The 24,743-nt window shown below is 33.9% G+C and overlaps 1 protein-coding gene across 9 annotated transcripts in view; it reads left to right on the top strand.

Annotated features, from left to right (window-relative positions):
* Positions 1–24,743, top strand: part of SENP6 (SUMO specific peptidase 6) — a 137,811-nt gene that overhangs the window by 67,212 nt on the left and 45,856 nt on the right. For 4 of the 9 annotated variants that reach the window (XM_066359008.1, XM_066359003.1, XM_066359009.1 and 1 more), the window contains 6 exons: positions 1,143–1,190; positions 3,798–3,818; positions 10,948–11,018; positions 11,857–11,999; positions 15,436–15,733; positions 22,761–23,005. In XM_066359008.1, coding sequence (XP_066215105.1) covers positions 1,143–1,190; positions 3,798–3,818; positions 10,948–11,018; positions 11,857–11,999; positions 15,436–15,733; positions 22,761–23,005 — 826 coding nt within the window. The remainder of the gene's footprint in view (positions 1–1,142; positions 1,191–3,797; positions 3,819–10,947; positions 11,019–11,856; positions 12,000–15,435; positions 15,734–22,760; positions 23,006–24,743) is intronic. The other 5 variants (XM_066359007.1, XM_066359011.1, XM_066359004.1 and 2 more) reach the window with 4 other exon arrangements.

Raw genomic sequence — 24,743 nt, 5'->3', positions numbered from 1 at the left:
CTGCACATACCAGATATTGGCTTGCTTTTCTATAAAGTACACAAACAAATCAAGCCCTGTGGCTTACATGTGGCACAAACAAAAGAATAAATGATAAAAGAGTAATTGGGGGGAGGAAAAAGGAGAAGTTCAGTTTCTTGTACTCCAATCACATTGATAGAATCCATCACTGATAAACATCTGTGTTCGTGATATTCTGAAAATATGCTGTAAGTTGACATTCTAATTTATAATCAAGTGATATATTCTATAACCAAAATTATTATTGCTTTTGAAGTAATGTTAGTTTGGATTTATTTGCACTTTGAACTGTTCTCCCCATCCCTCTTTTCCTCACTGGTAATGAAAAAGAAATGAGTTTAGTCTAGAAATTGGTTTGTTCTTTTTTGTCTAAGTCTCAGAATACCTTGCATATGTACCATTATTGATCTGCATAAAAGATTAGAATCTGTTAATAGAAACTGGTATTTGCTAGTAAAATATTGTTTATTTAGAAGAAAAATAAATTGAGTTAATTTATATTTAAAAAAACATTCTGAGTCAAAAATACTTGACAAGAATAAGGAAAACCTGAGGAGTTATTCCAGCAGGATAGATTCTACTTTTATTTCTTATTTACAGAAAAAGCATTTCTTATTCCTCCCGTTTCATTCAGTATGACTATCATTAAAAAGATTTTGAAATTCAGAGACAAATCATTGAGAGTTTTTCCAGTTTTCTTCCTTCAAAACCATTTATACCAGTCATAGATTAGCTACAGAGTAGTCAAAGGTGAAAATGACAAAAGTCCTGCCTTGAAGCTCAAATTTGATTAAGGTAGTAGAGGTCAGTAAGACAAGTAAACAAATGATTACATGGTACGTGCAGTAATAGAGGTACACAAATTATGTTTAGTACTATTTAAAGAGAAGGTGGGATAAAAAATTAACACAGGAAGTATTGAAGTAGATTGTTTACTATCTATGAGAGAACACTGCATGCATATAGTTTGGAACCACATCTTCAAAGTCATGAAGAAAGGATGATTGCTGCACGCTCATTGGTTTTAATTAGTGCAGGCCTCAGATGAGAGTGAGCACACTGGTTTTTTATAGCTTCTCCTAATTTTTCTTATTTTCTCAACTCTTAATTTGAAATTAAAGGAAATGCCACCAGTTGGTAATTCATACATACAGCCTATTCTTCTTGAGGTGAGTCATATAAATTCTCTTAAGTAAATCAAACCTGCATTTTGAATAATTTACAGTTCTTTAGTAAGATATGGGAACAAGTATGTCAGACCTTTTTAATCTAAAAGGAATGAGTGAATATTGTTAAAGTATTAGACTGGATTGCTACTATTTAGAATATTAAAATTTCAGTCTATTTTTTTACTGCTATTCCAAATGTTAATTTAATTTATATTAAAAGATAGGTTGTTTATACACTGATATTGGTGCTAGAGGATAATAGTATTTAGTATGGAAAAAACAAAATGCAGAAAATTTTTAAATGTTTATAACTGTACCATCTTCACCCCTTTTATCAGCCTTGTTACAAGAGTGCATTTACTGGTTTATGTTTTATTTACATTTCACTTTTTTGTTGTTATTTCTTTATTTATTTTGCTAACAGCTTTATTGAAATATAATTCACCTGTATACAGTTTTCCCAAATTAAGTGTATGATTCATTGGTTATTAGTTACCAGATGTGTATCCATCAACACAATCAGTTTTAAAACATTTTTATCATGCCCAAAAGAAACTCTGTACCCTTTCGCAATCTCATTGTGGTTTTCATTTCCATTCCCAAATGAGTAGTAATGTTGAACATCTTTTCATGATGTTTTTGTTTTTCATTAAGGGTAGGTAAAAAGTCTTTTAAGGCCCTAGGGGAAAAGGAATGCCTACAAAAGCGTATGTACATCATAAATGGGAAAATGGGCTCCTGGAATAAGTAAGATTTAATTATTAATGAAAAGTACTACTTTGAAAGAATTTTTGAAGTTCTAAATCAATTCATGGATACTAGAGTCATTCAGTCCTCTTTCCTTTCTATCTTTAAATTTTTTTTCTTAACTTTTATTTACTGATTTTTTTTAGAGAAAATTTAAAAAAAGTTTAAGAGCACTAATATACCACTAATTCAGGAATAAAATAGTCCAACAAGAATGTAATTTGACATTTTTACAAAGTCATATATTACTAATTAGGCTTCCCTCCCCATTTTTTAAGTTTGTTTTTTTTTAAATGTAAGCTCCTCTAGGACTTGATGATCAACAAACACATTTTGAGGAATGATATTTAGTTTTCTGTTTTCTTTCTAATTCCCTTGGTTTATTGAAAGAAACCTTTTTCTTTTATGCTACTAGATCTTCTACCTTTTTTATTCTGTATAGGTGAGTTTAAAAAAACAAAACAAATGCAAACTTTTCCCATTTTGTGGGCACAACAGTATAGTGTTGAAAATGGCTAGATACTTTTCCTATAAATATAATTTCATAAGAAATATATAAACATTTTGTTTTACTTTTAATAGGTGTTTAAAAATAATATTCTCATTTTTCTGTCATTTATACAACAAACATTTTAAACTGATTATACTGTTTTTTAAATAGCAAAGATAAAATTTGAAATATGACATCATGTAAGTTTATAATAATTTTTTCTTACTATGAAAAGTTTTTAAAAATTAGTGTTCCTTTTCAGTGTCATTTTTGTAAAACCAAGTTACCATATATACATTTTATGTATATATATATATTTTTTTTTCCTAGAATTAAATTGATATTTTACTTATGTGCTCCACATGATAGGAATACAAGAACTAATATGGGGATGTGAAAGTTTTGTAAACTATATTTTGCTTAGAGTTAGCTCTGAATATTTAGTTCTTTTTATGATAAAGAAGAATATTTCTAGAAGTGAATCTCATTCCTCATTGAGGGTTTTTATAATTTTACTCTTAAGTGGGGTGACATTGATTAATAAAATTATAATAGGTTTCAGATGTACAATTCTGTAATACATCATCTGTATATTAAATTGTGTGTTTACCATCCCAAGTCAAGTCTCTGTAAATTTCCTCTTAAGTAATTGATGTGGATAGCTTTTTAGGTTTTTTGTGAACTGTGGACAAGGGTGAGCCTTTTATACATTGGGCTTTGGACTAGAGGCCATAATTTTAAATTCCAGGCCTTTCCTTGTATGCCAAACCATATATACTAAGGCTTTGGTGCAAAAGTTTTGATCTTAAAATTTTTTTTCTTATTTAGAAGCAAATCATATTTAACAACAGAATTGGAATAAATCACATTTAACAACAAAATTGGAACCACTAAAAATTTTATAACTTTCAGGAAATTGTATTGTTTTTGAAGACTTTATATAAACTACTCTAAAATATTATATATACTCAAATGTTGGACGGTTAAATAATATTTTCAAGAATTTTTTTATATCTTTGTACATCCTTTTTCCTTTAAATATGTTTAGTTATAAAGTATTTTCTGTATTAACAAAAATGAAAAACAATTTATATATCTGACAAGATTAAATCATAGTATGTAACATATAATGTGTTTAAAACAAAGTAATCAGTGTGTTGCAGGGAGGGGGGCTAGGGGGTTGTTGAGGGGAACACGGGGGAGGGGCATGCTTTCAGGGGGACACTAGAATCTATGTAAACACAATAAATTAAAATCAATAAAAAAATAAAACAAGGTAATCACATTAGAGTTTTTGCCTTATTGACTACAGTGATATATTAAAAATGAGGTCTTGCCTCTTACATTTTTTTTCTTTTTCATGTTTTAAGCAGTCTGGACCAAAAGGAAAGGTAAGTTTAACATTAATAAAATTAGAGCATGGATATAACAGTAAATATCAGATGATTTATATGCTTTGAAAATATCCACTGATTAGATTCATTATTTAAACTTAGTAATTATTTCTAAGAAAGGAAACGTTTAAATATCACAACATGATATTTGACTTATGTGGGTAGCATTTCACCATAATTCTTAATATGCATTTTTCCATATGTGGTTGTTAATATATTTATACTGGTGTATGACTACTTTCCTTTTAAAAATAGAATGTTTTGATGCTTTAGTCTTAAAGTTGATTTCAGTTCTATTATTTAAATTTTTCTTATTATATTTTACACTTCATTAGAGTAAGGGGAAAAATAGAATTAGAATACCTTAAGCTTGGAGTTTAAATTCTTAACATCATATGTATTTCTGTTCTGACCCAGACATTTATAACAATTTTATGATCACTGTTCCCTTTGTAACAACAATGGCAAACACATTCTTAAGCAGAAATGTTGAATAATGTAAATAATATGGAAACAAATTTTTAAGAACACCTATTTCTTTGAATAGAGAAATGGTTGTGATTCTTCTAACGCGAATGTTCTTAAGAATAGTTTCTTTGCTCAGTGTATCTTATATATGTGATAACTTTCAGTAGTTTGTGAAGGTCAAAAGAGGGAACATTCTAAGATTTTAATTACATATTTTTAACTATAATTTTGTTTAAATGTACAGAGAAGGCAAGAGGATAACTTGCAGTATTTTATACAATGTATATTTTCACATCTTCATGAACACCATCAAGTTTCTGAAATATAAATTTAAAAATGATTCTGTCAGCAAAAGATTTAGGCGTATTTTATAATTCTGAAATAACTCACAAATATTACTTGTTTTAAAATGGTTGTGTAAATATTTTACTACCTATCTTCTGGGAAAGAAAAATTATTTTCTCATTGTGTCTATATTTGTTTTTCAGTAAATCATTTTTCTTGTCAGATGTAGATGAATCATCTTAATATATTTAAAAATTTTAACACATAAGTGACTATACATGTTTTGGGAGGCTCTTAAGATGTTTTTAATGAAATTGCTAAAGAGTATACATTAAATAACTCAATACAGTCATTGAAATAAACTTTTTTATTTTTAAGGAAAGTTTATTTATCTTTATTTTTTTTGTTGGTGACACCTTAGTTGTTCATTGCTTTCTCATATGTGCCTTGACCATGGGGCCACAGCTCAACCCCGTGCTTGAGCCAGCGACCTTGGGTCCAAGCTGGTGAGCTTTGCTCAAACCAGATGAGCTCGTGCTCAAGCTGGCGACCTCGGGGTCTTGAACCTGGGTCCTCCACATCCCAGTCCCATGCTCTATCCACTGCGCCACCGCCTGGTCAGGCTGAAACAAACTTTTGATTTATATAATTTCCTGTATATTATATCATAAGATAGATAAATTATACCTACTGGTAAATTATCAGGATAATATAAAAATTTTAGGTTTCTTCTCTTATTCACAGTAGCCTTGGAGGGTTTATACTAATATTTTTTCCCAACTGTTTTGGCTTCTTATGTTTATTTCTATAAAGGAAATTTATTCATTGATACATTTGTCCTGTATTTCAGTGATTTTATGTGTCACGCACTCTTCTGGGAGCATACAGGAATAAATACCTACCCTCTTGAAGCTTACATTCTTGTTGGTATAATACTGAATAGGGAGTCAGAGATGTAGAATTAAGCAGCATTATCAGTAGGTGCATAACTTATTCTAAAATGAGTGTGGTAATATTTGCCCAACTTTAAAGGAGATTTGTGAGGAACAAATGAGAATTATTTATACTCTGTAAAATTTGAAATTTCTCAAATAGTAATTGATACTGAATTTCTTTCAGTTACTAAGATTAATGCCAGGATCTAGCTATGCAGCAGCAACTGTTTCTAAAATACTTTGTAGTGAATAAATACCCTGCAGTGATTTATTTAGTAGCTTAGTTACATTAGGATAAATTTAGCCCATTAATTCTTTGTTTCCTTACTTAATATTATTTTACGTTTAGCTTTTTCAAAGATAAACCAAAGAAATTTTATATCAGTAGATTTATTTGTACATTTTTTCACATAAGCTTTTTCCCCCCTTGTGAACACATTGCAATCTTTTTTTTCTGATCTTTGAAGAGTAACTGAAGTCCCTTAACACATAAGGGACTATAAATCTCACAACTAAATGATTTATTTATAAAAGAGAATGGTTTACCTAATAAATAGAAGTTAGATTGTTATGGAAGGTAATCTTTTCCATGGTTTTTCATTGTACTCTATACTGGGCACAATGAGGTGTGTTTTGAGTGTAAAATCAAGCTAGAATAAATAGTAAATAAATAAGAATATTAAGATCCAGACTTCAAATTTACTGCCAGTTTATTTGCTGTGGGTGGTTGACAACTTTAATGACTGAAATTTCCTTCTCACTTTTGGACAGATTGGTGTGAATACAATCTGTGTGGCAACACCAGAATTTATAGAGTATTTAATATGATATTGGAACTGGGGTTTTTTTCCTCCCAAAATAAAGACTATTAATCCATTATGACTTTTGAGCTAAAAATTTTTTTAATGTTTATTATTATAAAAAATGTGTGCATATTGTAAAGAATTTGAAACAACAATAAGGTGCAAAGGTGAAAAATACAGTAAAAGAGTATATATATGAAATACTAGAATTATTTAAAGGGTATGTTTGAAAAGACAAGTATTATAATTAGAAATTTTATAATTTTCTTAAAAATTACATTATCAGGATCTTGATGCATTTCTTTCTAATCATTGTTTCCCTAATAACTTTTAGTGTACCTAACATGTATGGAATCATAGTAAAAATATAGCTGTGTATTCTGAATTTTCACCTAACAGTATGTCCTAGCATTTTCTCCCACCATTGTTTGCTTCTAAAAATGATTTTTAATGATTTTATAATAGCTTGTCCTGAAGATACATAATTTATTAACCCATTGGCTCATTTCTGGTTCTTTTTTCACTATTCTATATGATAGAGTGAATGACAGCTTTGTATATAAATCTCTAAATACATTTTGTAAGGTACAGCTCTGAGAAAGGATTCTTTGGGCTAACTTATACCTGTTTTTAATGTTCTTGGTAAGTAAGTACTGCTAAATTGTTTTGCAGAAGGGTAATACCAATATATAATAGCATTATAAATTGCTGTCTTGAAGTATTAAGAATAAAATTGTATTTAGATGATACTATCTTTGTTGTAATTATAAGTGTCACCTGAAACCTTAGAAGTAATGAGAGTTGAACATCATGATAGGCTACAGGACTGATAGTATTAATAATTTTCTTTCGTTCACTTCTGCTCAATTGGAGTATATATTGAAAAGGCTAAAATTTCATTCACTGTAGCAACCAAAATTAAATACTCAGTAATAAAATTAATGATGTGGACTGGCCTGTGCTGGCGCAGTGGATAGAGCGTTGACCTGGGACACCGAGATTGCTGGTTCAAAAGCTTGGGCTTGCCCTGTCAAGGCACATATGATAAGCAAGCACTGAATAATAAAGCAAGGGTCAGGAACCTTTTTGACTGAGAGAGCCATGAACGCCACATATTTTAAAATGTAATTCCATGAGAGCCATACAGCGACCCGTGTATGTTATGCATTATCCAATAAAAATTTGGTCTTGTCCCGGAGGACAGCTGTGATTGGCTCCAGCCACCTGCAACCGTGAACATGAGCAGTAGGAAATGAATGGATTGTAATACATGAGAATGTTTTATATTTTTAACATTTTTTTTAATTAAAGATTTGTCTGCGAGCCAGCTGCAGCCATCAAAAGAGCCGCATCTGGCTCACGAGCCATAGGTTCCCGACCCCTGAACTAAAGTGAAGCAACTTTGAGTTGATACTTCTCACTCCCCTTTTCTCTGTAAAATCAATAAATTTTTTAAAAATCTTAAAATTAATGATGTGTAACTCCTTTATAAAATATCAAAAGAATGTAAGCTAGGGCATATATTTATATTCTTGGTTGTTTGGTATTAACCTTTAAGTTAATAAATATATAGTATATTGTATAACATACCACTAACACAGTGGTCGGCAAACTCATTATTCAACAGAGCCAAATATCAACAGTACAATGAATGAAATTTCTTTTGAGAGCCAAATTTTTTAAACTTAAACTATATAGGTAGGTGCATTTCTTATCGAGGTAGCGCCCACACCTGGTATTTTGTGGAAGAGCCACACTCAAGGGGCCAAGGAGCCGCATGTGGCTCGTGAGCCACAGTTTGTTGCTCACTGCACTAACATAATTTTTTAAAGTATGTTCAATGTAGTTTCAGCCAAAGTCTCAGTGACCGTTTTAAGAAATTTGACCAGTTTATTCTGACTGAGGTTTATTTAGAAGAATAAATATTTGAGAAGAGCAACAGACTTTATTTTAAGTAGGGGAAAGGCCTGACATACGGTGTTGCAGTGGATAAAACATGTACCGTTTATGTTGTAGAACGTGCCCCAACCTAGTTCTATCTCATTGTTTTTTTCATGGTTAGATTGGGGTATGGGTTTGGGTAAGAGTATTACAGAGGTGAAGTGCCCTTCCCACCATATATCAGAAGAGAACGGAAAACAATATGATTTATCACTAGTAATGTTAACCTTATCATTTGGCTAGAATGTTTGCCAGTCTTCTCTATTCTAAAGTTACTATTTTCCCTGTTATACACTCTATTTGGAAGCAAGTCAGTCAGTCTAGCTCACAAAAGGAATAAGGATACTTAAGTTCCTGAAGAGGGGACTATCTACACATATTATTTTGGAATTCTGTAATAAACAGCTGTTACTTCCCAACTTATTTTATTGCAGCTTGTAAAATCCTAGGATAGTTCAATAAATCAAGTTATTCAATCATTTATACTAGTATCACTCATGGGTAATTTTTATACTTTAGATTATAATACAATAGTTTATAGCTTTATAGCTAGAAAGTTCTTTTAATTCCTTTCAAGCTAATGCCTTTATCCTGAAATTCTTATAGTTTTATATTAAAACAAAGCATGTTTTTATTTGTGATTTATTCATTGTAATAAATTTTTAAAACAAAACTTTGTGTAGGGAAACATGTAGCAAATACTGGATATAGAGTGGCCATACGTCTGAAAGATCGGCAAATATATATGATATATAATAGTTTACTCATTAAATTACAATACAAGACAAGGTCATGGATATTCCGAGATCTATGTGGTGTGATCCTCAAGCTATGCAGGACTCAGTACACTTGGTCAAATTGCAAAGAACACAGTGTATTAATGTAGCACTTTTATCAATCCCTGCACATTTATGATTTGTTTCAGATTGCTATTTACCTTGTTGATAACCTTATGTTTAAGGTTATCTGTTAAGAGTTTTCCAATATTTAAAAAAAATACATATTATACTCTTTTTGGATTTTACTATAATAGTGTCATCATACTTTGCTTCAGAATCATAGCCTCTTGCTTTTCAAAGTTGGTATCTTTGTTTTTCCAAAGTGTAGAGTTATACAGATTCGAGATGAAAAAATTAGTTATGTGATTTAAAGATAAGACTATCTTTTCCTTGTTTAGTGTGAGAGTATATGTAATACATTTTATTTTAAGCTAAATAGTAGTGTAGTTAGGAGCTGAAACTTTTTTATAGTGCTAGTACTACTACTATCTCTAAGGCATATTCTCTTCACAACTCGTATCCTCGTAAATCTTAAAATTTTGGCAGGATGGAAATTGCCCAGTGTAGCAAATGCTGCTCAGTAATGATGAAAACACCATTACTCATCAATATTATTGCAGTTTAGTAGGATTCAGATTCTGGTGTTGCTCTTTAATATATAGTTGCATTACCAAGGGCAAGTTAATTAACCTCATTGTGCCACAGTTTCCTCATTTATAAAGTGCTAATACTTGTTTATGCTTGCTAAGATTATAATGGGAATTAAAACAATGGATGGAAAGCACTTAGAATAGTACCTGGCAAATGATGCTATTACAAATACACTATTACTACTCTTACTATTTCCCGTCTTGTGTTATTTTCATATTTTATTTTCAATTTAGGTCATTTGACTTCTACAATCCAGTATTAAATCCATACAGGAAACTTTTTAGGATTTTTATTTAATTAAATTGTTATCGATCACTAGTGTGAATAGATGTACAAATAATAGAATAATAACCTATTATTTTTAATTTTCTGGTTAAATAAAATGGGAATTTTTTTGAAGCTTTTCTTTCGGATGGGAAAGACTCTAGCTATTACAACTCTATAGTGTATTTCGTTTTGCAGATCTCCTTCCCTTAGTGCTTTTTTTCCTAAATTAGCTATAAGATTTTGCTTTTCACCCAAATTAGTATATATTTGGACTTACATGGTTAATTTTAGGATCCTTATTTACTAAGGCTTATGTTCAGAGTCCTGAATATCAATTGTATAATGTAATTTAATATATTTTTTAAAAGTATGACTGTATTTCCATAATGTCCTATTGTAAGACTAAATATTTGTTCCATGATTGCCGGTTTTGTACATACCATCTTTTGTAATTCTCCTCAAGGCCAAACCTTATTCACCATGTGTTCTTTTATTTATTGATTTGCTTTTAAACAACTGGAAACATTTACGCAAAATTGGGCAAATTAAGTATTATTAAGCTAAGAGATATTTATTACCTAAAAAATGTGTGGCAATGAAGTGTTACAAGTTTTTTAATAATGTGATTTTAATAAACTGATTATGAAGGAAATTCTTAAGTTTTGTGTATCTGGGGAATAAATATGTACATTTCCAAAGTGACTGCTTTGAAAGGACAGTAATTTTAGATGCCTGCTTTGGGCTTTGATAGATTGACATTCTAAATAAAAAGTAGTCACTGACGTTAGGGATCTTATAATGTATATTAAGCTTTAGTATATTTGTTTAATATAGTTTTATTTTATAGTATCACTTTATATGGCAAAAAAGCTGTTTTGCTTTTAATAATTGTATTTCCCCAATTTTTTCCATTTTGAAAAATATTTTTTCTGGTAGAATAAAACTATATAAATTTCCATAAAAGACAAAAAAAAACTATATAAATTTCCTTTTATAGGAAAGAATACCCACCTCATATCCAAAAATTCGAAAATAATCCTGTAAGATTTAGTCGGCTACAAGGTGCTGGTAAGTATGCAGTTTTATTTGTTCAAACTGTAATGGGTTTTGAGTAGTTGTATGAAAGGTAAAAATAAAGTAATAACACTGGCTTTAGAATATTGCCAGGTATAATAGAAATATGTAAAGAACTGATTTGAGAATTAAGTTGTGAATGAAATTATCACGGAATGGTTAAACATTTGGGTGATTACAATTTGAAATCTATTATGTTAGCATTTTTGTTAAATTCAAGATTTAAATATTAGCTGGATTATCGCTTCAAAATTGTTCTGTTAAACTACATATGTTTTTGTTTTGTTTTGTTTGTATTTTTCTGAAGCTGGAAACGGGGAGAGACAGTCAGACAGACTCCCGCATGCGCCCGATTGGGATCCACCCGGCACGCCCACCAGGGGGCGACGCTCTGCCCCTCCGGGGCGTCGCTCTGTCACGGCCAGAGCCACTCTAGCGCCTGGGGCAGAGGCCAAGGAGCCATCCCCAGCGCCGGGGCCATCTTTGCTCCAATGGAGCCTTGGCTGCGGGAGGGGAAGAGAGAAACAGAGAGGAAGGAGAGGGGGAGGGGTGGAGAAGCAGATGGGCGCTTCTCCTGTGTGCCCTGGCCGGGAATAGAACGCGGGACGACGCTCTACCACTGAGCCAACCGGCCAGGGCCTAAACTACATAGTTTTAATGTTGTGTCATATAACTGTTTGACTTAAAGTTATGCTTATTCTTTATTATACATGTTGAAACATTATTCTACCTAAAAAAATTTTTTAATATAAATTAGTATTTTTTTCATAGCAAGAATCATGAGGAATTTATAAAATTTAATTTTAGTATTTGTTTTTTTGTCTCCTCTTAGATCGTATAATGAAGAAAACAGAGGAGTCTGAATCACACTTGGAGTCTGAAATTAAAAGGAAAGTGTCCCAGAAACGTCATAGTACATATCAGTCTACTTCTACTCTGTCTCCTGCCTCAAAAAAATGTTTAACTGATTTAGAGGTAAGTAGAGAAATTATTATCTGTTGTTAATCAGATGCTGTTAATTTTTTAAATTTTAAATCATTTAAAACAGTATTTCAGGGCCCTGGCCGGTTGGCTCAGTGGTAGAGCGTCGGCCTGGCGTGCAGAAGTCCCGGGTTCGATTTCCGGCCAGGGCACACAGGAGAATCAACCATCTGCTTCTACACCCCTCCCCCTCTCCTTCCTCTCTGTCTCTCTCTTCCCCTCCCGCAGCAGAGACTCCATTGGAGCAAAGATGGCCCGGGCGCTGGGGGTGGCTCCTTAGCCTCTGCCCCAGGCGCTAGAGTGGCTCTGGTCGCAACAGAGCGACGCCCCCTGGTGGGCAGAGCGTAGCCCCCTGGTGGGCGTGCCGGGTGGATCCCGGTCGGGCGCATGCGGGGTCTGTCCTACTGTCTCTCCTGGTTTCTAGCTTCAGAAAAATACCCCCAAAAAAACAGCAAAAAACAAAACAAACAGTATTTCAGGCCCTGACTGGTTGGCTCAGTCAGTGGTAGAGCATCAGCCTGGTGTGTGGATGTCCTGGTTTCGATTCCCAGTTGGGGCACAAAGAGGAAGCAACTAGCTGCTTCTCCACCCCTCCTCTCCCTTTCTCTCTTCTCCCTTCCCGCAGCCATGGCTCAACTGATTTGAGTGCATCAGCTCAGGCACTGAGGAAAGCTCCCTGGTGCCTCTACCTCAGGTGCTAAAAATGGCTCAGTTGAGAGCATGGCTCCAGATGGGCAGAACATCGGCCCAAGCTGGTGATTGCTTGGTGGATTTGGTCAGGGTGCATGCTGGAGTCTGTCTATTTCCCCTTCTTTCACTTGGGAAAAGAAGGAAAAAAAATTTTTTTCAGTTATACTTGACATACAATATTATATTAGTTTCTGATGTATACCCTGGTGATTAGACATTATATAACTTATTAAGTGATCATCCTGATAAATCTTGCTCCCATCTGACACTGCATAGTTGTTAAAGTATTGTTAACTATATTCCCTATGCTAATTTACACCCCCATGACAATTCTGAACAAGTTTGTATTTCTTCATTCTTTCACCTTTTTTAAAAAATTATTTAATTTGTTAGGTGAGAGGAGGGAAGATAGTGAGGCAGACTCCTTCATGCACCCCAACTGGGGTCCACCTGGCAACCACTTCTTGGGCCAATGCTTGAGTACCAAGCTACTTTTAGCACCTGAGGCTGCCATGCTCAGACCAACTGACTATCCTCAGTGCCGAAGCCAACAGTTCAAACCATCTAAGACATAGGTGGTCTCTTCTCCTGTGTGCCTTGACCAGGAATTGAACCTGGGACGTCCGTACGCCAGGCTGACGCTCTGTCCACTGAGACATCAACCACAGCCTCTTTCACCTTATTTTACCTATCTTCCCAACCCCAGATGGTATTTTTATTAATATTATTTTTAGTATATATTGAATTCTAGGTGACCTTTTCTAATAAGACTAGAAGAGACCCAGAAAAGTTATTTAGGCAAACTTTTGCCTTCATTAGATCATTTTTAACAATGTAAAATATAGAATATGTCTTTTTCTGAACAGAATATATCAGTGCCTCCCTGTACCATACTACAAATAACTGCTCTCAAACAGAAGTTTTTTAAAATAAATTTTCATTTACAGTAAACTGAAAAAATAATAGAAAGGTTAGTCACATATCCTTCTAGCAGATTCCTCTGTTTTCCATATTGGCTTTATTGTTCTCCCTCTCTTTGCCTGCCTTCTACCTCCTCCCCTCGGTGTTCATGTCTGTGTATCGTTCTGTACCATTTGAGTTTAAGAAGTAGGCATGGTGTTTTTTTATAGCTAGTATTTTAGTGTTTGTTTCCTTTTTAAAAATAAAATAAAAAAATGTCATTCTCCTATATAACTAGGTTACAGCTGTCAAAATTTAAAAATTAACATGAATTCAAAATTCCATGTAATCCACAACCTCCATTCAGAGTTTTCCTAATGTTATTAGTACAGGATCCTACTCAGGATTAGATGTTATATTTTATTGTAACTAATATAATATTGAATACCAGTTACACAGTATAAAATACATATAACAAAATAATTATTAATAATTTAAAACTATATTTTAAAAGTTTGATAAGTGATTACTGAATTAAAGTTATTGAAAATGTGTTTTAATTAGAGACATTGATTTGTTCTCATTTACTTCATGTGTCCATGGATATATGTTACATACTGAACAGGATTCAGCATTTATTTGTATGTGTTCTTTTTATAGATGTAAATGCTGAGGAACCTTGTTCACATAAATAAGTACATGACTGGAAAGAATTATAGCAATATCACTCAATACCTTGAACTTCTAAGTTATAGGCCCCAAATCACATGGAATTCTGTCAAAAAAGATTTTTTAATCTCAAAATTGTAACCTAGATCAGCCCTTTTAAAAAATATTTTGAAGCACTATCTTAGAAATCAGTTGTCTGACCCTGGCCAGTTGACTCAGAGGTAGAGCATAGGCCTTGTGTGTGGAAGTCTTGGGTTCGATTTCCGGCCAGGGCACACAGGAGAAGCGCCCGTCTGCTTTTCCACCCTTTCCCCTCTCCTTTCTCTCTATCTCTTTTCCCCTCCTGTAGCCAAGGCTCCATTGGAGCAAGGTTGGCCCAGGTGGTGAGGATGGCTCCATGGCCTCTGTCTCTGGCACTAGGAGAATGGCTCTGGTTGCAACAGAGCAACGCCCCAGATGGGCAGAGCATCACATCCTAGTGAGCATGCCCGATGGATCCTGGTCCGGCGCATGTAGGAGTCTGTCTCTCTGCCTCCCTGCTTCTCACTTCAGGGGGGAAAAAAATCAGTTGTCTTGCAAAGCTTTTGTTAACTAGTACTTATAATTAATTCATTTTCAACATTTAAAATATCCTTTGGTTTGGTTTAAAGGTTTTTATACCCCAGGGTAACGTGCCATTGTAATATTTTAAATGGAAGACGGGTTTAGATTTTTAGGAAGAGTAGTTGTGTAGATTCCTTGATATCAGGAGCATAATCATATTAATTTTTATAAAGGTTATATGTAGAATTGAGAATCTAGATATTGTTCCCCTTTAAGATCATTGGTTCCCTGTGTGCTTTTTAAAGTCTCTATGTAGTCCTTGAGTAGTTATATATAGTCTAATTTAGAAACTGCTGGACTAGATGGTCTCAAAAATTCCTTCAGCACTTTGATGGTAAAGCCTAATTAACATGACATTTTTAGGGTTTTTGTGGTAGCCACGATGATGGTGATGGGGAGTGAGAGAGTTAAGTTTGAGATTTTATATTTGTTTCATGATGTTGAAATGAAATGTGAACATTTTTTTATTGTTTACAACTTAAGTTTTCTGAACAGTATGAATTTGGCCAAAATGTGAAAAGAAAATGAAATTCAGAACAAATGCCAAAGTTGTATTCTTTTTATGAAGGGTTTGCCAAGAAGTTGCAGACCAGCTATAACTTTGAATGAACCAACTGGACCATTATTAAGAGCGTCAAATCATCAGAATTCTGGAGGACAGAAGTCACAAAACACAGCTTCAGCACTCAAGAAGTTTTATGGCAACAGTATGGGAAAGATTCCAATTGACATTATTGTGAATTGTGATGATAGTGGACAGAATTACTTACAGACTAATGGTAAAGTCATTTTACCAAAGGTAAAAGGAGCCAAAATCACAAACCTGAAAGAAAGAAAAATAAGCCTGTCAGGCCTAAATGATCCAAGTAAGTGTTTTACTTCCCATGGTATTGTTTTATCAGTCCAGTGTTTTCCCCATATATTTTAAAAGTGAGCATTAGTATATTGAGAAGTATAGTTTTGTTTTGATGTGTATCTTCTTGTATCAGTTATGTTATATTTTTTTGGGTAGATGATTAAAACTGTCTACAGAGTTGGAAGATAATAACTGTTCTCATCCTTTACATCTTAAATAGTAAAAGCCCAGAATTTAGCCCCAGTCCTAGATCAAGTTCAGGTATGACCAGCATTTTATTGATAATTTAGCCTGGTAAATTTAATCTCTCCAGTGTGCAAATGGATACATTTCCTCATTGACAGTGTTTTTTAGGGAGTAAATAAAGTAACATAAAGTGGCTAGCATATCCTAATAAAATAATTGACAGACAGAAAGGACTCAGTGAAAATTAGTTTCCTTACCACTTTGTTTCTCCCCTTAATCTTTTTCCTATTTTTAGACACATGTTTATATGTGTGTGTATGGAATCCTGTACTGTTATAATAAATAGCAAAAGATTGGAACAGTCAGGGACTGGTTGAATAAACTATAGCATATGTAGTTGTGAAAGAGGAGAAAGTTATGATTTAGATTGTGTAAGTGATTTCCAAGATCTGTTAACCAAATGAATAAAGCCAAGGTGACTATCAGAGTGTATATCGTATGCTACCCTTTATTTATGAAAAGTGGGAAAATGAATCAGGGTTTTGTTTTTTTTTTAATGGAAAGATATTCCAGAAACTGATTTTAAAAGTAATTGGTTAGAAGGAGAGGAAACACTGTATCGGGGATAGGTGCTAGATGTCTCCAAATGTACTTGTTTTATAAACTTGACTTTAAAACCATGTAGGTAGCATTTTACATGATTATGAAAGAAAATTAAATTGCAGATTTATAAAAACAAAATAAAAAATGAAATAAATGAACATCATTATATATGTTTAGCTGAAGTCTTGAACAACAAAAGAATTCTTTCTGATAAATTAAAATATTGTGGCTGTGCATTTTAAATTTTATTTTTTATTTTATTTTTTATTTTTTTTACAGAGACAGAGAGTCAGAGAGAGGGATAGACAGGGACAGACAGACAGGAACTGAGAAGGTTGAGAAGCTTCCATCATCAGTTTTTCATTGCGTGTTGCAACACCTTAGTTCAGTGGTTCTCAACCTTTCTAATGCCGTGACCCCGCAATACAGTTCCTCATGTTGCGGTGACCCCAAACCAAAAAATAATTTTGGTGGCTACTTCATAACTGTAATTTTGCTAGTTATGATTCAGAATGTAAATACCTAATATGCATTATGTATTTTCTGATGGCTTTAGGCGACCCCGCTGGGGTCGCGACCCACAGGTTGAGAACCGCTGCCTTAGTTGTTTATTGATTGCTTTCTCATATGTGCCTTGACTGCGGGCCTTCAGCAGACCGAGTAACCCCTTGCTCAAGCCAGCAACCTTGGGTCCAAGCTGGTGAGCTTTTGCTCAAACCGGATGAGCCCGCACTCAAGCTGGCGATCTCGGGGTCTCGAACCTGGGTCCTCGGCATCCCAGTCTGACGCTCTATCCACTGCGCCACTGCCTGGTCAGGCTGTGGCTGTGCATTTTAATGTAAGATATTTTAAGGTCAAACAGAACTTCAAAGAAATCATAAGTGTATTCAATGATATTGTTATTAATAGTATTGGTATTGGGTTTTTTAAAATACATTAATAAACCAAGTAAAAATTATATTATTATCTCCAGAAACCAAGATTTTCACTTTAGAGAAAAAAATACAATAGTAAAGTCAAAGAAATCAGCATCTGGTAACTTTAAATTTAAATCAGAGATTATATGAACTTATTGTATATCTTCTCTTATATATAAAGTAAATATTTCCTAGATTTAACCCATAGAAAATGCTTAGGAGCGGGTAAGCAACCCTAGTATAGAAACAAACAATCCTAGTTCCCATATTTGTGTTTTTGAATATCATTCCCCAGTAAAAATAACAATAACCAGAGCTCCTCAGAGGTATTGCTGGCTCAAAGTCTAGAGCACAAATATATTAGTAAACCTGGATGATCTGTGATATCAGGAAGCATGGAAGCTGTCAAAAACTACTATGGATATGTCAAAAGGACACAGGAACCAAAATAAAACAGCTCCCATTGACCAATAATGAGAATATTTAAGTCATAAACAATCATTATTTTGAAATATATCAAATATATTAAAATCAGTCAATTATAACAATATACTCCAACTTCTTTCAAAGGAAAAACTCCATTGGTTACTTTTGGAGATAGCTTAAGGTTCCTAATCATTCTAAAAATTGGCAATTAAAGAGGATAGAATTAAGCACTTGTTTTTTAACTTCAGAAGTGTCAAGTTGTGTTTAATTAAATTCAATATAAAAACCGTAACATATCCCAGTATATTAGCTTATTTCTTAGAACACAGTTACAAAAAGATACCGTATAATGGCTGTGTAGCCTATACTCTATTATGATGTTGTGATAATGCTGATATTGAATGACTACTTTATGATACATACATTATAGTGTTATTTTTTTTAATGGGTGGATTTTTTTTTTTTTTTTTACAGAGAGAGAAGGATAGATAGGGACAGACAGATAGGAACGGAGAGAGAAGTATCAATCATCAGTTTTTCATTGCAATACCTTAGTTGTTCATTGATTATTTTTTCCTATGTGCCTTGACTGTGGACCTTCTTAGCAGACCGAGTAACCCCTCGCTCAAGCCAGCGACCTTGGGTCCAAGCTGGTGAGCTTTGCTCAAACTAGATAAGCCTGTGCTCAAGCTGGCGACCTCGGGGTCTTGAACCTGGGTCCTCCACATCCCAGTCCTATGCTCTATCCACTGTGCCACCGCCTGGTCAGGCGATACATTATAATGTGTTATAATGCAATATTAAATATTGTTAATACTATTTGACTCTTTTCTAATGGTGAGATTTTTATTAATGGTAAGACATGAAGAAAACTCTCACTTATTAGGCAGTTACTTTTATTACAGAGCCAAACTTTAGATAGGAAACAACATTCTGAGGAAGTTTCTAAGATGAGGGGAACTGGAAATTAATAAAGCTAAGTTGATAAGTAAACAAGTACAAAATAAATCAGTGTCTACATCAACCACGTAGGCTGATAATATAAGGAAATAAATCCATGTGGTTCTTAGCTGTGTTAAGCAGTTTACTTTTCAGAGCTTAACCATATCAACCATGAATTAAAACTGTAAAACACAAATTTGACTGACTATAGATAGCTCAGTTGGGTAGATTATCGTACTGAAGTGCAGAGGTCTCTGGTTTGATCCCCTGTAAGGGTGCATACAGAAACAAATTGATGTTCCTCTTTGTCTCTCTCTGTCTCTCCTCCCTCTTGCCCTTCCTTTCTCACTAAAATTAATAAATAAAATTTATTTTAAAAATTTGTTCCATTGTGCTTAAAGTAAAAAAATTAAAGACTAAGTATTTCTCATGTAAGTATATAAAAAATTATGTTCTAATTTAAGAATATTTTATATTTATAATAGATATCATTTATGCCTGACTAGTGGTGGCTCAGTGGGTAGAACATTGACCTGGGATGCTGAGGTCCCAGGTTCGAAACCCTAAGGCCACCAGCTTAATTACAGGCTCACCAGCTTTAGTGTGGGATTATAGACATGATCCCATGGTTGCTGGCTTGAGCCCAAGGTCGCTGGCTGGAGCAAGGGGTCGCTGGCTCAGTTGGAGCCCCACCCACATGCCCCTGGTTAAGGCACATATGAGAAATCAATCAATGAATGAACAATTAAGGTGCCACAACTATGAGTCAATGCTTCTCATTTCCTCTCCCTTCCTGTCTTTCTCTCAAAAAAAAAAAAAAAAGATATCACTTATTGTATGCTTATATTACTTGCTTTGTGGTAAAGGTGTATACACTAATCTATTTAATTTTCACAATCATGTGAGATAGGTACTAATACAGCCCATTTTATAATTGAGGCAACCTCGGCTTAAGTAGATTGAATAAATAATATATACATATGGACTATTGAAGTATAGACTTTAAAAAACATTTTTCTCGTTTCAAAGTCTGTTTTCTTCATATACTTAATCATTTTAAAATTTGTATTTCTATTAAAATAGTAGTTTATTATGAAGCTTTTATTGTGTTGTGGGTGGTCAAAGAATAAAATGTGCAATGTCTCATGTAGTAATAAATCCTATGTTAAAAGTGAAGCAGGTACAGGCAATAGAGATTGACAATTATAATGTGTCAGAAAGGATGCTACTTTAGGTAGGTGGTGCAGTAGGCACCTTTGATAAAGTAACTTTTGAAAAGATCCCAGAATGAAGGAGGAGGGCATACTGATATTTATGGGAACAATTTGGACTATAAATACAAAGACCCTGTATTAGTGTACATGGCTTGCCATAACAGTACTACAGACTGAGTGGATCAAACAATATAAATGTATTTTCTCACAGTTCTGGAAGCTGAAAGTCCGAGACCAAGGAGCAGTCAGGGTTGGTATGTGGTATGTCTGGTGAGGCCTCTTCCTGTCTTAGAGATGGCTGCCTTTCTCCTGTACCCTCACATGGCCTTCTGTGTATTCACAGAGAGAGAGACCTCTGTTGTTTCTTATTTTTATATTGTCACAAGTCCTACCTTAACCAGAGAAGCTTCACCTCTTGACCTCATTTAACCATTATTACTGCTTATAGGCCCTATTCCCAAATATAGTCACATATGGGGATTAGAGCTTCAGCGTAGAATTTTGAGAGGACAGTTCAGTTTGTAGCTGACCTTGATAAAGAATCTTAGCTATATATTAGAATATATTTTATATAGAATTAAAGCAGCTATGAACAGCTACTTAACTATATAACATCATCTTTGCACACTCCCTATATACTTTACAAATATGGTGACATTGATCACAACTCTCATTTAAGTTAATAAAACAAGAACTATGTTGTACAAGTCTCCTGTTGCCATGTTTGGGCTTTAAAATCAGTTTTTGATATAGTAGATAGGGAAATTTCAGTGTTTTTGAAGCACCTAAAAATAATTGTAGATGGAATACTAGGCACTGTGCTAAGCATTTTACATATGTTCTTGCGATATGCCTTTGAAATAGGTATCATTATTCTCAGTTTTACAGAGAGGAAAAGCTGAGGCAAATAGCAACTACATGGCAAAACCCTAGCTCTCAAGTATGTGTAAGTCTGCTTAGATCATCAAATCTGGCCTGTTAGGTATTCATTCTATCAATAAAGTACCAGTTCTGAAAAAGATCTAGTTTTAGCATTTGCTCCTGAGAGTAGAAAACAAAATAAAAAAGATTCTGAGAGTGGTAGAGCGTTGGCCCAGCGTGTGGATGTCCCGCATTTGATTCGTGGTCGGGGCACACAGGAGAAGCACCCATCTGCTTCTCTACCCTTTCCCCCCTCTCCTTTCTCTATATCTCTCTCTTCCCCTCCCGCAGCCAAGGCTCCATTGGAGCAAAGTTGGCCCGGGTGCTGAGGATGGCTCCCTAGACTCCACCTCAGGTGCTGGAATGGCTCCAGTTGCAACAGAGCAACACCCCAGATGGGCAGAGCATCTCTTCCTAGTGGGCATGCTGGGTGGATCCCAGTTGGGTGCATTTGGGGGTCTCTCTGCTTCTCACTTCAGAAAAATACAAAAAAAAAATATTCTTCTCAGGGACATGTATAATATTCAGAAAATCTTAAGCCTTTATGTGTAGGACACTAAAAAGGAAAATTGCTCCTAAAAGTTGATGCACTTTTCAACAGATTATTTTAGTATGCTTTTTCTGAGCCAGGCACTGTTTTAAACACTGGGAATATAGCAGTGAACAAGGCATAGGTTGTATGTATAGGTAATCCCCAAGTTCCGAACGAGATAGGTACTGTAGGTTTGTTTTTAAGTTGAATTTGTATGTAAGTTGGGACAGGAGCATTTACCTATTAAATGCATCTTAGATGTTTGTCTTAACATAGTATTTATTTTTCCATTTCAACATTTTTAAACCTACATAACTTAACTTATTCATAAACCAGGGACTGCCTGTGTGGGGAGAGACAAATGAGCAAGTAAACATGCACAACCCAAACAAAATTTAAATCACCTGATGTGAATGAGCAAGTGCTCATGTGTTTACTTTAGATTGGTTAGTCAAGCAAAAAGTGGTGTTTAAGCTAATATTTGATGACAAAAGTGCAGAGAATTAGAGAAATTGTGATCTGACAGGAACAAGCTCTGGTATTTGAGGAACAGAATAAATGGTTTGTCTATCTGTAGCGTAAAGGCAGAAAAATGGAGTAATATAAGGAAGTTGAAGTAGGCAAGAGCTGGATTAATTACATTTATAAACCAGAGTAAGGTGTTAGAATTTGACTGAGGGAAATTGGGTTGCTCTGGGGAATTATGATGTAGAAGATGGTTTTGATAATATTTAGTTTAATAAGTATAGTGTATAAGAGTAAATTACCTTCATGATGTCTTTTCTTACCTATGTACATTTATTCAATAAGATTAATTGAGCATTAGGCACTGCTTTAGATTCTTACAAGGACCAATGTGATTTTAGTGATTTCCTGTGTGAGATAAAATTGTCATCACATGAACTTTTACATATTTAAAAATGCATGCTCTTTTGTGAACAATTTGTATGCAGGTTATCTTCATACTTAAGCTTTTTGGAACTTTGAAATAGACCTACTGATTAAACATTTTACTTGTTTATGTTTCTTTGCAAGTAATGATGGTGGACTGTATAATTAGTTTCATATTTGTATATTGTAAAAAAGAGATGCCAATTCTTAAGCTTTCTTTATTTTTATTTTCTAAAATTAACTTTTCATCAGATAGAATGGATTGTATCTTCATTTGTTTTAATTAATCTCAGATATGTAGAGCTCCAAAGCAAATTGGATATATTCCCCACTTTAGTACATAGTATATTTACATTTTTAACTGCCAGTAATGACATACTTGAAGTATTTTACATTTTTTTATAGTCATTTTGTCCAGTGATGATGATGGTGATGATGATGACGATGACAATGACAGGACTATCAGAAGAGAGAGCATATCTCCTCAACCTGCTGATCCAGCATGTTCTTCCCCAGCTCCATCCACTGGAAAAGTAGAAGCAGCACTAAATGAAAATACCTGTAGAGCAGAGCATGAACTAAGAAGCATTCCAGCAGATTCAGAGTTAAATCCAGTTCCATTGCCAAGAAAAGCAAGAATGAAAGATCAGGTACTTTTTACATTTACTGACATGTATTCAAATTATGTCTCCCCTTTGGGATGTAAGTATTTAGAGAGTAATTTAGCACTGTTAATAGGAAAAAAAAGATGTAACTCATTAAGTGAGGCTTAAAATATGATTTGGAAGAACATTCAATTGAAGCTCAAAGTGTAAAATATTCAGTAAGAAATAATATTAAAATTACAACAAAATGTTAACATAAACAAGTACACTTGTATAATTTGGGAGCAGGAAGAAGTCATTTTAACGTGGTTGTGTTCAACTATATTGTTCTACAGTTATATTTTACTGTATAAAGTTTTCAAAATATCCAGATGGACAAGATAAAAATGTCAAGAGAGGCCCTGGCCCGCTAGCTAAGTGGTAGAGCATCAGCCCAGTATGTGGAAGTCCCGGGTTGGATTCCTGGCTAGGGCACACAGAAGAATCGCCCATTTGCTTCTCCACCCTTCCCCCTCTACATTCTGGCTCTCTCTTCCCCTCCTGCAGCTAAGGCTCCATTGGAGCAAAAGTTGGGCTAGGTGCTGGAATGGCTCTGGTTGCAACGGAACAAAGCCCCCGATGGGCAGAGCATCGCGCCCTGGTGGGCATGCCAGGTGGATCCTGGCTGGACACATGCGAGAGTCTGTCTCTCTGCCTCCCTGCTTCTCACTTCAGAAAAATACAAAAAAAAAAAATGTCAAGAGACTAACAATAGGTCTAGAGAGAAATATTTGTAATGCAGATGACATACTCTATGTTAATGTCTGTAATAGACTCTATATTTTTAAAATTTTTTACTTATCGATTTTAGAGAAAAAGGGTGGGGGGAGAGAGACCAAAACATCAGTCTGCTTCTCCATATGCCCCAACTGGGGATTGAACTCACAATGAAGTTCAGATAATAAACTACTACCACATGAATAATACAACTTAGTAAGGAAGTGCAGATTAAGGAAAATAAAATTTAACAGTATTTTAAATAGACTTTCAAAATTAATGCAAACTCAGTTAATATATACTACTGGCAGGAATCCGAGGAAAGGTACTTTTGTAATTAGCTGATGGAAAAGAAAGTTGTTGAGACCTTTGTGAAAAGCAGTGTATAAATATTTATTGAAATAATTTTAAATGTATACTGAATGACCAAATAATTCATTCCCTACACCCAGTTTTAAAGAAATCTTCCTACTGTGGTACATAAGACTGTATGTATGATCATGATTGTTGTCACACAACTTCATATAAAAGCATTGCACATTAATATGGAAATGAATGAAGACTGTACAGCCACTGAAAATAAAAATTAAAGTTACATCAATGACTTAACAATTTCTGCATGGTACTGTTAAATGGGAATACCAAAATGGAGAAATATGTGAATATTTTCTTTTGTAAATAACTTTTAAAAAAAAATTAAAAACCTGTAAAAAAATTATATAGATTCACATATACATGTCTGGGATTATAGGAATATAGACAAAAATATGGAAACATCCATACGTGGTTGTTAAGATGGGAATCATAAGAAATTTAAAAAGCTATTCTAAGAATAAAAGAAAAAATAGTAATATTTTTAATAAAATCTTGAAGGATGCCTTTCTAAACATTTCAGCACAAGCAATAATAGTAAATGAAAAGATTAATATATTTGATTAAATGAGAAGTACAGAACAATGTACCAAAACACCATAAACATAATTTGATAGTTAAATGTAAATGAAGAAAAAATAGCAAACTGTGACAA

Source organism: Saccopteryx leptura, chromosome 1 (assembly GCF_036850995.1).
Source record: "Saccopteryx leptura isolate mSacLep1 chromosome 1, mSacLep1_pri_phased_curated, whole genome shotgun sequence".
In the NCBI taxonomy this organism is placed as follows: Eukaryota; Metazoa; Chordata; class Mammalia; order Chiroptera; family Emballonuridae; genus Saccopteryx; species Saccopteryx leptura.
Note: the sequence above shows the minus strand (reverse complement) of the source record. Positions and strands in the feature narration are given on the sequence as shown.